Genomic DNA, 15,682 nt, shown 5'->3' on the forward strand with positions numbered 1-15,682 from the left:
TCCGTAAAAACTTCCCCCTTAGCCTCTCCATTCCCCCACTTTGGCTTGGCTGTCCCATTTGCCTCCAGACAAAACTTTTCAAACATGTTTATTTTGACTATCAGTCAGGTTTCATGGCCAAACAGGCCACAGTCCTGACACGAAGTGCTGGGGCCCCTGGGAAGGCAGGAGGGCTGGGGGGAAACTACCGACAGGGGGCATAATTTAGATATTTCCCGGGGCTGCCTGAGGACCAGGAGGGAAGCTACAAGATTCGGGGCGTCACTAAGACATTTTCCGGGGGCTGCCTGACGTCCAAACGGAGGCGAACAAGGCTGGTTTTACAAAGCCGGTCGGTCTCTGGAGCGGCCGGCACCGGGCCCGTTCCCCCTCCGGCCGACAGGGAGCGCTCGCGCGCGAAGGCCGCGGGGCGGGGCCGGGGGCGGGGCAGGCGCGTGCGCGGCGCGCGGCGGTGCCATATGCGCGGGGCGGCGCGCGGGGCGGCGCGCGGTCAGCGGTGAGGGGTCGCGCGCGCCGGTGCCGCCGCCATGGGCAAGAAGCAGAAGAACCGCAGCGAGGAGAGGTGAGGGATACGGGAAAACTCCCTCCCGCTCCCCGGTCCCGCCGCAGGGACCCCCGCACCGGGCCGCCCGTGGCGGCGTGACACGGCCCACACGGCGCTGAGTCAGGCACCGGGCCCGGCCGGGGCTCGCGGCCTCATCGCAGGCGGGGCGCGCCAGGCCCGGCTCGGCCCGGCCGTGCATGTGTTTGTCCCTGAAAGGGGAGGCGGCTCGATTTCCAGCTGAAAAATAGCTGCTTAGTGCAATTGAAGTGATTCAAATGTGGGTTTCTTTAGTATTTTTTATCTCTTGCTGGGCGTTAGTGCTGTAGATCGTGCTGTGACACTGATATCTGTACGTTTCGTGTGCTTGCTTAATGAATGCAGATGGTGGATGTTTTAGTGGTTGGAGGATAAGAGAGTCGCCTCTGTCGTTATATTCATACAGTCGTGAACAATGCCCTATCTGTGAACTTTTTTGTGTGGAAGAGTTTCCTGTAAAGGCAGCTGTATTAGCCATATGGAATGCTGACAAAATGACATTGTGTATATATACACTAGCAAGAGAGAATGTATTTTTACTTGTCACTACAAAGTAATAATTCAAAGAAACAATCAGTTTAAAGAGTGTTTTTAGTTTTTAATAGTGACAGTTAGTTAAATGAAAACTGATGTCTTGAAACGTGTATGAACTAGTAACTACAGCATTTTTTTCCTTGAGCCATTAAGTGTTTCTCTAGAATTTCTCCCCATGACAGCTGTGTCAAAAATACTATTGAATCTCTGAGAATTTATTACTTAGGCATGTACTGATGCTTACTTAAGGTTGTTACTCTATCAGGTTAGGGTATAAACTGTTTTAGTTTTGCTTGTCCTTTCTGGATAATGAGTATTTTCTCAGTGAGGTATTTTCCTCTGGCTGTTTTTCCTGATGCCTTTTGCCATGCCATGTGTGTTGCTTTTAGTGTCATTATCAACTTGTTTCATGGGCTGTATTTCACAGGAATATTTTGGGAGCAGCTCTGGGGAGGAGGTGAGTTGAGTGTGACTTGAGAAAGAAGGGGGAAGGGCTGGATATTTGTGCTCTAAGGGAATGAAGACCTAGTGCCTGTCTTTGTACACAATGTGGTAGATGCTAGATGTGTGGAAAAACCTTTGGGTACTGAAAATCTGCTTCTTGGGGCTGTTTCATGGATAGTGGCTGGTGTGCAGGGATCACTTTGAGTCTTGGTGCCTTCTGGATACTTTGTTCTCTCTGTGTATCTCTGCACATATTTCTCTGTGTAAATTACTCAACACCGGCCTCTCTGGTGTGCCACACATAAAATGTCGTTTGTGTCTAAAAAACGGAAGCATACCTTAAAGGAAAGGTCAAGAATTTCTTGTTAGAATAATTGAACTCTTGAGAGCCTAATTATTATTACATCAGATCTCAGTGTTGCAAAAAGAAAGGACAATAATGCAGATACAGTAGTTGTGCTCCCTGTTGCCAGGTCCTAAGGTCAGTGGTTTCATCCTGGTAGTGGTGAGCTGCTGCAGAGAGCTGTCAGCGTCAGGTGTCCTTCACTGCGTGCGTGTGATTTCTCATGGTTGTGGTTTCATCTTCCTCTCTCTAGGATCCACTTGAGATCGTTTTTATAAGCTTGTTAATGTGACTTTGCTTTTCACTGATTATTCAATGAAGCTTTGTGGTTGGCTACCTCCACTGGCTAGTTCCACAATACATCCAAATAATAGAAAGACACTGTATTAAATACTATTTCTTTCTTGTTTGTTACCCCTAAAACCAAATTTCTTTAGGTCTGCGTTTCTTTTAGCCAGCGTCTCTCAAGTTGTGGAGCATCCTGTGTCTGTAGGAGTGAGTCTGTAGAAACCATCTCTGTTTATCCCATATGTCTGTGTCCTGCTGTGTCTTGTCTCTTCCCTTCCCCAAGGCCACTGCTCCCATACCAGGCCTGTATTTGTCTACACTACATTATTGTTGTGGACTTGTGAATATCTCATTCTGTGCAGTGACTGTTTGTCACTGATTCTATATGAAACGATGGTTGCAGCATGCCCGGTAAACAAAAGTAGAACAGTTTGGCATAGGCACCTGATTAATTAGAGAAATTGCTGTCACAGCTAAATCAAGGAGCAGTTGCAGGCAGGTCAGAAGTTCAACCAGTGTAAGCCTTGACAGGCTTTAGTTCCTGGGTTTAGTTTAGGGTCTTGCAAATGCGGTACCAAGCTTAGGAATTGCTCCCAGCAGTGACAGTACAGTCACAGAGCTACGCAGTTGTGTGGCAGAGAGGGGGATGATGTGGAAGAGTACCAACAGGAATGTGTTTGAGAAAAGAGGACGGGATGGTTACACTGTGTTTTATAGCAGGGGGTTTGAGGGATGGAAGTGAGGCTGGACCTGGAAGGCCAGTGGTGTTTTGGAGCAGGTGTTACCTGCAGAGCTAACTTTCATTGTCTGGTGGTCTTGGTTCTAGGTGACATCCTTGTGAATATCAAGTTCTCCTGAGAGAGAGGGTACACTGCACATTTGCATCTGTGGCTTAAATCTGAAGTTCCAAAATCCCTCATCAGTCTTCCCTCTATTTCTGGTAAAGTGATAGAGGAATGGCACTGTGTGATCAAAGGCTTCCAGTTGGATTTGCTTGCTGCATATTCAGTTCTGTGCCATACAGTGCTGTGCTATTTATTCCCTCCTTTTCCTCTCTTTTTTCCCCAACAGTTATGTTACAGGTACAATCCCTTATATCTTTTTTGGCTGTAGCTCCCAAAGTATGTGGCAGCTCATGGGCACAACTTGTAGTGCAGAGGGAACATGTGGGAAGATGCAGGTGGTTATGTTTATGCTGTGAATATTTGTTTGAGAATTGATGTGGTGACAGGAAGGAGATTTTCTGCTTGACACACTGAGACAAATTATGTAAGGTACAAGTAATGTTTGCTCTGCTTTTCTCCCCTCAGCCCCATAGCTTTGACTTCTGTAGTGGAGTTTCCTCCTCCCCTATTTCTGCTGAGTAGGGTAGTGGTCATACCAGTGGGTATTGATGTGTGCTGAGAAATGAGGCTGAGGATGAATTTTGTCCTTATGTACTTTACCCTGTTTCTATAACAAGTCTGAGTGTGAGTGAGATGATAGCTGTGGTGAGCAGGAAAATGAAAAATGCAAGACTGTGGCCTGTTACAAATACAGATTGCACCTGAACACTACAAATCTGTTCATACTGTACTAGCACCTCTGTTATGCCCTTCTGGAGCTCTGTTAGTGACTCCTGCTGCTTGATTGCTATGTGTCTGCCAACAAAATTTATCTAGAATGGTCAGATACACGGTCACTTTGTGGTGTGTTAGGTGTGTAAAACTGGAGAGTGTCTTGGGTCAAAATAGCTGCTAAGCCATAGGGAAGTCGCTTTAATTGTTTCCTCTTTGGAATTTTTCTGTTTGTGGTGATCACTCATTTTCAAATGAAATTTTATAGCAAATATTTTAATGAAAATATGAGATCTTGAGTTTTCAAGCTTTCCTAATTGAAGAGCAGATGCTCTGATGTATAGTCTAACTCCTTTTGGGAGGAGTGTTATGCTTTGGTTCTTTGATATGGTTGTAATGGCAGAAGGTATGTCAAGGTTCTATCCTGCTGTCTTTGGAATTTTGTTAGGAAATTTTTGTTAATGTGTGTGAAGAAAGGCTGTTGTAAGCTACAGAACTCTGCTTTGAATCTGAGCCTCAAATTGCTTCTGTAGACTTCTTAGTGAGTGTGCTATGTACTCTTTTACAGGTTATTCCTTGCCTAGAATATGGATCTTTCCCTTTGAAGGTGTTGGCTTTTCATGCGTTTTTCCTCTTCTCCCAGCTTTAAGTCACCTTGTTTTTCTCTTAATAGGTTTCCTTAGCTTCCAATAGGCAGTATTTAGCTGTGTTTATTCTTCTGTCCTTTAATAATGTGACCTGTTGCCTAGGCATTCCACTCTGATCATTCATGCTTATTGCTTTAGAAATTACAGGTGCTGGCTGTGATTCTGCAGCCAAGAGTGATCACTGCTGCTAAAATAAGACTTCGAGTGCTCTTACTGATGATATGTATTGCTTTCTGTCTGGTATTGTCTACTAGTCAGTATGTTTGCTTCCTTTTCTATCAGTGTGTCAAGTAAGATCTTCTCAGTGTTGTGTAGGAAAGTTCTGTGAAGGCTAGAGCGTAGTTTGGAAACGTTCTGCACACCAGAGTGTCATTGTAAGTTATCTACTTCTCAGAATATTTCCACAAGCAAAGCTTTCTGCAGCTTCATCAAGGAGAATAGTTGATAAACCCTTGAAATCCCTGTTTTTCCAATCTCATCTGGAAGATGAAAGATGGAGTAAAATAATGCAAAATAAATTCACCATTACAGAAATTTGTTGTCCTGTTCTATGCAAATGTATATTTCTGTTTCCCCCAAACCTATAGTTTTTAACACAGGCATTTCATACATACTTATATTTCATATATATACTTGTTGGATTTTATTTTAAAGCAAAGCACCATTGTAAAACATCTACAAGGGTCATGAAATATCTGTGCTAAGGGCAGCATAAACAACACTGCACTACACTAGAGAGATTGTAAGAAGCAGCTTTTCTTGTTGAAATCTTTATTTTCATTATCTTCGTGATGGCATCTAAATCTCATGTGTAACTACTGTTTATGAAAGTATGAAAATAGTACATTGCAAGCCATCAGGATTTGCAGAATCTGTTGTTTCAGTTCTCTGAAGACTTCTGATAGCCTGAAATATTTCTTTAAATACATGCCATAAGGTGAAGTATTTGTTTTAATTATAGCTAATGTAGGTGGGCATCATTTGCTCTTCAAGATTATAGGCAATGTAAAGTGTAGTTCTGAAGTTGTTTTAAATTGTGTTTTTTGTGATATATTTTGATTTTATACAGTGAGATGTGTAGGATATGGAAGTTGTGAAACATGAACTTGATGGTAGTTTCTCTTGTCTTTGCACTTTTCTTAAACAAAATAAACCAAAAACCTTCTTCAGGGAAGACTGAATGCTGGTCTTTTACTTAGTGTTTCATATTCCATGCTTTTACTAATCTTTTCTCTTGAGATGTAAACACAAACTGAACCTTGAAGAGCTGCTTTATTCCAGAGAGCTGTGGTGCCAGATACTAACCACCACAGATGCTTTTTATCTTGAAGTTTTGCTATATCTTTGTTTAAATGGGAATTTTAGGTTGTGGGGTGTGCTTTTTTTTTTCTTTGATGATTTTTTCTTCTTTTTTTGGTTGATTGTTTATTTGGTTTGGTGGGTTTTTTTATTTTTTTAAAATCTGGGTAATAAAAAGGAGACTTCTTATTTTTCTGCACTCTGTTTGGGTTAAAGGTGTAGTTCTCTTTTTTTTCAGAAGGTTTTGAATAGCTGATAGCTATGCCACTCTTTTTTCCCCAACCAAACTTGAAAGAGAAGGCATGACTTTTAAATATTAATAATGGAATCATTGTCTTGGGAGCCTGAATGAAAAGCAATTACCCTTTTAGTCAGATTTTGCTTCCTTGCTCTCTCTTGTAATTAGGTAGCTTCACCAGCTTCCTTCATCTATGAAAAATCACAAAGGTGTAGTTCCATGTAAAACTCGGTTCAGTTGAGCTGCTGGACATTTCAAACTCTGTGGTGTTGCTTTTGCTGTCCCAGATGTACCTGCTTCCCAAAGGCAGGCCAAAAAGACTTGTGGCCACAGGATTGCCTGAGCTGGTAAGAGGGGCAAGTGTGGCTGAGAATGAGCAAGGAAGTCAATTCTTCCCTCCCTACACCCTAGTTTGAGGAAAAGGCAAGAGGAAGGTGCCCTCTGTGATTTTATTTTTGTTCTTTAAGCGCTCTCAGCAGCAGTGGTGGGTTGCATAGCTTGTGCTCATGAGGACACTCCATTTTCTGGCTGAGAAAGAAGCACAGTTCATTCTTTCCTGAATTTCAAACTGTCTCAGTCATATGTAGTTAAATGTTTTCAGTGGAAGAAAAAAAAAAACCAAAAAAAGAAGCTTGTGGTGGTGTTGTACTTTGATAGGCCAAAATGAGAAAAAGGCCAGGGCTTTGTTTTCATGTTTTGAATAGCCTTGCTGAGCCAGCAGATGCCTGCATTTTTCATTTCATAACCCACTTAAAGGACAAGTTGGTGATGTGGGGTTTTGAGCAATTAAGTTATTACTTCCAAAGTGGCTTATGTTTTGGCACAGTTTAAACCAGTTGCTCTAGAAGAACTTGAACTGGCATTCTGTCTTACATACAGTCTTAATACTACAGGTGAAAACAACTACAAGTATGTCATTTAGCATTGGTAACTTGCTGGTTTTGGATAATTTAGAAATGCCTCTTACTGCTGGGCTTATGGCTCACATACAGGGAGGATGGTAAGGTGCTCTAGGGAAGCAGTGATGAAGATCTGTCTAGAGGTATTAGTTTTATCTGGTCTAAAACGACTGCAAAACCCAACACATGGAAATAGTTTGGCTTCTCTTCAGTCTTTTTGGAGGTCAAAGACTTCTTATTCTTAAGCAAAGGAAATTACTTAATGACAGTGATGTTCCTTTGAAGGAGTTAGAAGAGCTGGTGTCATGTAACTGATGAAATATCTCCAAGGTTGCCTCAGCAAAAATGAGTCTTCTGATTATGCAGGAATGTGGGCAGTGAGTTCACAGCAGTGCTGCAACTTTCTTGCTGTGTCAACTTGCTGACTCTTCTGCCCCTTGCACATGAAAGTTTAGTTTCTTTGTTTTAGTCTGTTTTTAGTTGTACAGTGTTTTCTTAGGTTTCAACTTTGCCTTAACAGAGATAGCTGAAAACCAATCCTAAGTAAAAGATTTTTAGCATGATTTGAGTTAACCTGTTAAATGTAAGATGAAGGCAAGCATAAGTAATCATGTTTGTGTTGCTCAGTGCAATGGATCAAAAAGTGCTTGCAATTTTTTAGTCTGTGTGTACACTTTAGTTTTGGTTTCAGCAGGACACTGTTATCCTGTTGACTTCGTTTGCAAAGCTGGAAGTTGGATTTCCAGTAGTTAGGGATTGTCTCATTTTAATCTGAATTCTTCCATTTAATTTCTGCAGTTTCATTTATCTAATTTCAATAGAGTCAAATTGGTATGAATGGGGGCAACTCAACTCCTCTGTATAATCCTATTGCTCCACTTTTTCAGTTCATGAATGGATTAGTAGTTTTTCTTTGCCCTTTATCTCACTGCTGCCTAGTCAGGATGCCATCTCTGTCATGTGTAACTGCACTGGTGCCTGTTTATGATGAAGGTTTTCCTCTGTGTTGGGGATATGTGTTCTAGGTACTGTAATAATTAGGAAGTCCTAATCGTGTGGTCTTAAGAATGCATAGGAGGAAGACATGCATGTTTGCTGGTGGTCTTGCTAATATAATAAGCTTGTCTGTTACTGGAGAGTCTGTGAAATGCTCTTGGTCAGTTGGCTTTCCTTTACTAGAACTGGCACAGAAAGCTGGAGGAGCTTGTTTAGCAAGGAAGGGCAGTTATGCATTTTAGCTGCAGAAGTTCACTGAGCAAAGGAAAATGATAAAAGCTTATTAACTCTTATTTTAATAGCTGTAGTACTGTCTTCCTGCATTTGTTTTTCTGGGCAATGCTGAGGAAATCTTTCAAATTTCTATACCTAGATTTGTCTGTTACAGAGACAGTATTTCAGACAGTATCTGTCCTTAGTATGACAGGCTCACACTGTGAAAATCCCTTAATGATTAATATATTAACTAAGTCAGTATTTGAAGTAAGTTTTTAACCTTCCTTCGAAGAGAGAAGTGATAAATAGTTAAAGTATACTTGCAACTGTTCTGATATATTTTATTAAGGATCACTGATACCTTTTGTTATTTGAGAATTTTAAGCTTAAATCTTGATTTGGAGAATGACAGCTTCTGTTCCAGTGAGTGGTGCATTGATGAACATATGTAATATTGTAGACTGAAAGAAATGGTGGAACTTAAGAATTTAAAAATAAATCTTGCTAATTGTGAATGAATATTAGAAACTGTGAGCTTCATCGTGTGAGAGGTTTTTTTAAGCAAAATGGGAAAGCATGCCTGTAAAAGACTTGAGTAAACCCTAAAATGTGAAAACTAGGATTAACATGAATTTCAGCATCTGTGAATCAGAGTTTGTGTTAGAGTCAAATCTGGTATCCAGATGGCTTTCAAAGGGAATTTCTATGTTCCAGTTGTTGCAGGCCATTGCATCAGAAAAAGAACTTGATCCAAAACTGTACTTGTTTCTTATGTTTAAAAACAGCAAACACCCCCTCAAATAAAATAAGCCCAACACCTTAAGGTGTTTTTAGTATTTTTTTGGCAGATGGGATGTATTAGCTGCGGGATTGGTTTGTTTTTAAACTCTGTTTCTAGTCTTCAATACTGTTTCCTTGCTGGGACAGCAAGAGGAACTCGGCAGGTTTTTTTGTTGTTGTTTTTTTTTTTTTTCCAGACTGTGCATCTGTCAGTCACAAGATTTTTTTTCCCTTTTCTGACTCAATAGCTTGCAACTGTGTGGGATTTCATAAATAGCAGAGCTGCTGGGTGTCTTTGTACATCTGACTGAGCAGCGGTAGGTGACAGCTCTTTTATTTCCTAGCTGTTTTAATCTTAACACTGAAAGAAATTTTATACTTTCTCTTATAGACAGGATTTGGAATTGTGACTTTATTTGTTGTTTAGCATTTTTGTTTAACATGTGACATGAGCAACTTAGGTTGTGTTTTGAGTATCAATTTCTGTTACTGGCCTGATTTTATGCTTTGTGTGAGAGATGTTACTGAATTCTTCTGTTACCTATGTCTGTCTTAAAAATCTCCAAACACTTACTTGGGATGATCTGGGTGTGTTTGCTCCTGGCTTGGTACAGAATGTTGTATTAGTACAGCATTTAACTTGTGACCCAGTGGATATTCAGGAATCTATCCTTAAGTGGCTTCTCCCATGTAATGCAGGTTTTCATTAGTCTGTGCAGACAACTTGTACTGAAACTCTTTTGGGAAACAGTTGAGTTCTTACTGTAATCCTGCTTAAATGGCAAAAGGCAGTGAAGTTGTGTAGGGAAAATGTCAAGCTCTTTTTTTTTCTTGATTAGTGATTTCATTCTAAAGAAAAAATATTTTGTTTGATATATGAAATTAAGTGATCTCTGTGTACATGTTATTGATTAATGCATTCTCCTTTAATTAATGTGACTTGTCTTTTCCCACTGCAGAGTTTTGCCCTATCTTAGGCACAGACCTCTGTGGAAAAATGTCTGCAGTCATTTTTTTGAAAGCTACTTGTTTAGGTTTGAATGAAGTACACACACCTAATTCCTGCTGCAATTTAATGCGTTGATATTCTGCTTTAGCAATAGCAAACCTCTTTTTATATCTGGTAGCAAAAATAGAGGCTGGAATCAAAGTATGTCAATTACTGAGGTGGCTTAAGCTTCCTCTGTGAAACAAAGACAAAGGAAAATCAGGGAAGTAACCCAGTCTCTGCACTTTGCCAGATCTCCTTGAGCCTCTTGTATTGGAGTAATGTGAGGTGTTTTTTTTTTTTTAGTGCAAAGCATTATGAGCTTGAGTGGTCTAAGGTAGTGAGGCTGTGAAATCTGTTATAAAGTCTTCATGCAAAAGCAGTTTGAGGTCAAAATTGAAAATCACATGAGTATTCTGGTCTTTTCATGCTCCTATATCAGGCCCTCTTAGGGTTGGACCCTAGTAAAGGTTGAATGGAGATCTTGGAGAAGGAGATTCCTGAAAGAATGTTTGGGTTTCTTAAATGTGTGTTGGGCGACTGCTTAAAAACCTTTACAAGAAAAAGTTCCATGGTGTATCTAACAATGCCCATAGAAAATGTGATACATGTTATGTATGTAAGTGTAGCGGGTTCCTATAAAAAGGAATAATCATCTCCCAGGAGTGGGGGGAGCACCTTCTTAATTTTCTTTTCAACTTTCTTATGAAATCCTAGTGGAATGTTACTAGAGTTTTAAAAGCTAAGGAAATTCAAGATCAGTATGGGAATAAACTTGTAGTAATGGAAGCCAGTGTTTGAATTCCTTGGCTTTCCTGTGATATTCTTGCTTGTCAGTTCTTATGAATTATAGCTGTATATATAATTGTATGCAGCCTTAATTTTACTTCTTACTTCATTGAGGCTCGAATGTTGAAGCTTGCTTTTTCACTTCTTAGTGAATGGAAGTGTAGTGGAAAGTACAGAGGGGTTTTTGTTTGTTTGGGATTTTTTTGTGGTGGTTTTTTTTGTTTGTTTGTTGTGGTCAGAAACCATTGACCATTTTTTCAAAAACTAAACAGTGAAAGCCAAGTTTGGGAAGACTTTCGTGTTGATGCTGCTATTGTGACAGCTGGACAATCTTCATTATTATTCTTATTCCTAAGATATTCTTGCTGGTGGATGTTAAAATTTAATGTCTGTCAATTAGATTTTTTCAGTGTTTGAGACTTTTAAGAAGAAAACTTCTTTAGGGAAAAAAAAGTTCAGTTGAAGCAAGTTGATTTAACAGCAAATAAAACTTTAGCCTCTTAAAGCCTGTACCCTGGAAAACATGAGATACCACAGGCCTTTCCTTGTAGCAAAAAAACCATGTGTTTTATGGTTGGACATAACTTTCAGCTAAACTGCATTGTGAAAAGACAGCCTTGATAATATCCATGTAAAATATGAGCTGTTTAAAGGCCTGGTGCTTTAGTATCTGAACAACCACATGGTTAGGATCCTGTAGTAAGGGCAGCAGTACAGCCTTGGAAGAAGAAGTAGTTGAGCATGTGTTTTGGTGTTTTCAGACTACTTCAAGCTTGGATATGACTCAGTCTCCATTAACTCCTAGAGGAAAAGGAGGTAATCAGGTGTGCTTAATAAGCTTGGTATTCAGCAATCAATGCAAAAACAAGTTTGAAGGCCTGTGTATAGGCCTGGATATAATGTAGTTGGCTTGACATTAGGGCTTCAATTCTAGGTATAGAAGTGAGTGGCATTTTTATTTTAGTTGTTACCCTGATATACAACCAGTTAAACTGCTTATAAAAACAGTACTTTAATTGCTGGAACATCAAATTATCTTAGAGTGAGAATGGCCAAAATGTGTATTTTCTCTTGAGTGAAGTGAGGCTTACTTTAGAGATCTTGCACTAACTATTTGAGAGATACATTTCTTTTGACAAATGTACTACAAATCAAGTCAGTACATGAGGGAGTGTTACTAGGTATATTTTAGGTGTGTTTTTTCTTCTCTTGACTGAAAATATCTCTGTCAGTACAGGTGCTGTGCTGTGAGGTACTTTGTTCTGCTTTTTATTTGGTTTGTTCAGTCTACCCAGAAAAAAATATAAGATCTTAAAAATACAAATAATCAATCTTGGCCTTTAAAGAAGTAATTTACCTGGTTGCTTAATTGTGCCGTTGTCACATATAGACAGTTTTTGGTGACTTGCATATTCCCAGTAAGTCAGATAAAATGTTTGTTAATGTCAGCATTCACTTGCAAAAGAATCCAACCCTTTCCTTTTTGCAGAGGACTGCAACTTAGACTTACTGAATTTTAGAATCTGTAGCTGAATAATTGAATACTTGGTTTTCTTTATTCAGATTCAACTTCTGGATTTATAAATTGGCATGACTGAAGCTCTGGTAGTTTAGGGCTTGCTGATATCTTGAAAGTCCTGAATCTGGAACAAATTTATTTCCTTTATTTTCTGGATATAGTTTTGGGTGTTTGGTGGGTCAGCCTTTGGCTGAGTTTTCCTGAGTAGGTGTTAATAAATGAGACAGTGAAATTGTAAAACAACAGTTTTCTGCCCAGTTATGAGAGGCAGTTAAATGAAATATTAACAGCTTGTTGATTAAATGGGTTTTGAAACTGCAAGTTGTGATAAAAGTAACGTCAGACCAGTTTTGATCTGAGTACTGAAGCTCTAAATGTGAGGCATGGAATAAGGTAAGTCTCCTTACAATTGTTCTGTGAGTGTGATTAGGTGGTAAAATGTCTGGTCAAAAACTTACTTTGGCTTTCTTTAGGCCTCAGAAAGGTAATACTAAGGCGAGTGGTACACATGATTGCTTGCCAACTACATTGGTATTTTTTATGATCTGCTTTAAAGTCTGGCTTGGGGCTAAATTTTGTTCATCTGTGTGACTTCTTTTCTTGAAGGATAATATTTTTAGTCTTATGACAAAGCATAGGCAACTGTTACTGTGAGTTGGAAGCTGTAAAGAACTTTCAGTTATTTGCTAAATAAAAATATGGTAGTTTTTTTGTCCGCTGAAGGGTGTTTGAATGATAAATATATCTTAGTAGGATTCTCTGGTTGTGAATTTGGGCTGCATTTTTACACTTTGATTGTGGTGGCTGCTTTTCTATCAATGGCACCTGTGATTTGAAGGGTCAAAGAACCTATCTTTTGGAGGACCAAAGTCAAACAGTCTAGTTACATTCTTCCAAGAAGTTACGGTAATTTCACAATTATAAACCGCATCATTTTGACTAAAATTTTGGACCCAACCCAAAGTTCGACTATAATCAGGTGTGGCTTATATACGGACAAAGAACGGAAAGTTGCTGTTTTAGTTTGGAGGACAGATGTCTGCTGAGAAAGGCAGGAACTTCTCTTTGAAATGGAGAATGTAAACCCCCTCCCTCCAAATTATTATAATTTTGAAATCAAGAGGCTTTCATTCAAAAGTACGGGAATTAGGAATAACAGTTCTTTTCTAGGGAAATTAAAATAGAAATACAGTACTACAAAGAAACAAACTCCAAACCCTGACAAAGTCAGAGTACAACCTGACACCCCGTCAGGCAGGGTGTTGGTAGCAGTCCCCTTAAATGGTGGCTGCATCCTCCTGCAGTGACAGATGTGATTCAGTTGGAGCAGTGCTCCTGTACAAGGTGCAGTTTCCCTCCAGAGGTCCAGTGGTGATGTGGAGAAATCCGGTTTTCCTCTGGAGTCCAGTGGAGAAAGGGCTCCCTTAGTGTCCCAAAACCTCTGTTTTTATCTTGGTAAGAAATGTTGGGCTCTTCCCCCAGGCTGGAACAACTTCCAATGGGATGCAGTAATTTTATCAGTCCCACAGTGGGACTCAGTGGCCATTAGCAGAAAACGACTCTCTGGAGGAGGGATGGGTTGTGAAAAGATAAAGAACAATGCCCCGCCTGGTTTCAAGGGATGGCCCATTAGCAGAATATCTGCCGTTGAGATAAGGATCACTGTCCCCACCCTCAACAGATGGTGATAGAACAGATACCTTTTATCACACTCTGTATTGTAACATGCGGCTTATAATCAGGTGCGGTTTATGGATGGACAAAGAACGAAAAGTTACCGAAATCCGGAAGTGCGGCTTATACTCAGTGCAGCATATAATTGTGAAATTACTGTACATCAAATTGCATATTGAGGTTGGGGTTGCAAGAACTGAATGTTTTATTTTTTCACCTCCCTTCAAGCAGACCATACATGTGAAGTTTTTTCATTTTCTTCCTGCTGAGTGGAATAAGCTAACAGTGCATAACTGTTTGTTAAACATGGAGCATTTTTTCTTGCATTGTATATATTTTGTGATTGATTTTGCATTTTGAGACTTTCTTTATTCAGATGGCTTCTACTTGTGTAAGCTTAACATTTGAAATAGTGATAACCCTGCTTTCTGCCTTCATTTTAGTGCAAAAGATGATATTGATATTGATGCCCTTGCTGCTGAGATAGAAGGTGCAGGAGCTGCAAAGGATCAAGAGCCTCAGAAAGCCAAAGGCAAAAAGAAAAAAGAGAAGAAGAAACAAGATTTTGAGTAAGTTTGGAGTTTTTTCTACCTGCCTTATCTTACTGCATTATGCAAAAACTCGGTTGCTGAAGTGCCCTAACTTCTTTCTTGTTGTAGTGAAGATGATATCCTGAAGGAGCTGGAAGAACTGTCAATAGAGGCGCAAGGAGGGAAAGTTGACAGGGAACAACCTTCTACAGGAAAGGTGAACACTCAGAGGGAGGTGGGCTTTTTAATATCAAATAGTTAAAATATGAGACACTTCTTTCCCAGAGAACTTCTAGTGTTGCAGTGTAATTGGGGATCCTGTGTGAAATGTGCAGCTAGCATGTTCTTTTAATTATATGTGATCATATTTTCATAGTAAAGTCAATCACGAAAAAAAACATATCTTCATGCTGATAATTGTTCAAAGCCAATCAGAATAAATCTTAATTGTGGGCTGAAGTATGGTACACTCAACAGGAATAGTTATTGCTTTCAGACTTTGTGTTTAATAAGAGAGGTTTTTCTTGATGTATCTCAGTGCTACTTCTTAGTTCATGACAGCATGCAATTTTTTATGGCTGATCATTGAATTGTTTAATTACCAGGTTGAAAATGACAATGAAGAAAGCTTATCAAAACAAGACAAAAAAAGAAAAGGAAAGAGTAAAAAAGCCAATCTGGAAAATGATTATGACAGTGAGGAAGAGGAGGATAAAGATAAAAAATCTAAAAAACCTCAGAAAACAAAACAAGACATGCTTTCTGGCAGTGATGATGATGATCATGAGACACATCTTAAGAAAAGCAAAGGGAAAACTCAGAAGTCAAATAAAAAACGTGATTTGTCAGAAGAAGATGAAACTAACATTAAGAAAAGCAAAGAGCGTGGGGGAGGAGTGTCTACAGGTGAGAGTGGTGATGAATCAGATGGGGTTTCCCAATCTAGAAAAGGACAAAAGAAAAACCAAAAGCCAAAATCTGCTCCTGCTGCAGAGAGTGGGGATGATGAAGATGAACCTTCATTCAAAGTAAAAACAGTGGCTCAGAAGAAGGCAGAAAAAAAAGAACGTGAAAGAAAAAAACGTGAAGAAGAAAAAGCCAAATTGAGGAAGCAGAAAGAGAAGGAAGAATTAGAAGGTGGTAAAGAACCAGCAAAGCCAAAGGAATCTCTAAAAAAAGCCGAAGAGAAGGCTTCTCCTGAAGTTACAGCAATCACTGGCTCTGGGGAGAAAGGAGAGACTGCTGCAGGAACAGAAGGTTTGTAACATGGTTTCTAAAATTCTAATTTATATACTGTAGTTTTTATAAGACCAGGAGAGATGCCAGGCAGTGAGGATAGTTTGTTGGTTTATTTTGAATTGT

The 15,682-nt window shown here is 39.7% G+C and overlaps 1 protein-coding gene across 1 annotated transcript in view; it reads left to right on the forward strand.

The window, feature by feature from the left end:
* Window positions 1-463: 463 nt before the first annotated feature.
* The window catches only part of EIF5B (eukaryotic translation initiation factor 5B), a 36,054-nt gene continuing 20,835 nt past the window's right edge, over window positions 464-15,682 (forward strand). Inside the window, exons 1-4 of the mRNA XM_033052253.1 lie at window positions 464-562; window positions 14,234-14,359; window positions 14,450-14,537; window positions 14,926-15,577. Coding sequence (XP_032908144.1) covers window positions 528-562; window positions 14,234-14,359; window positions 14,450-14,537; window positions 14,926-15,577 — 901 coding nt within the window. The 5' untranslated portion in view covers window positions 464-527. The remainder of the gene's footprint in view (window positions 563-14,233; window positions 14,360-14,449; window positions 14,538-14,925; window positions 15,578-15,682) is intronic.

Source organism: Catharus ustulatus, chromosome 2 (assembly GCF_009819885.2).
Source record: "Catharus ustulatus isolate bCatUst1 chromosome 2, bCatUst1.pri.v2, whole genome shotgun sequence".
Taxonomy (NCBI): domain Eukaryota; kingdom Metazoa; phylum Chordata; class Aves; order Passeriformes; family Turdidae; genus Catharus; species Catharus ustulatus.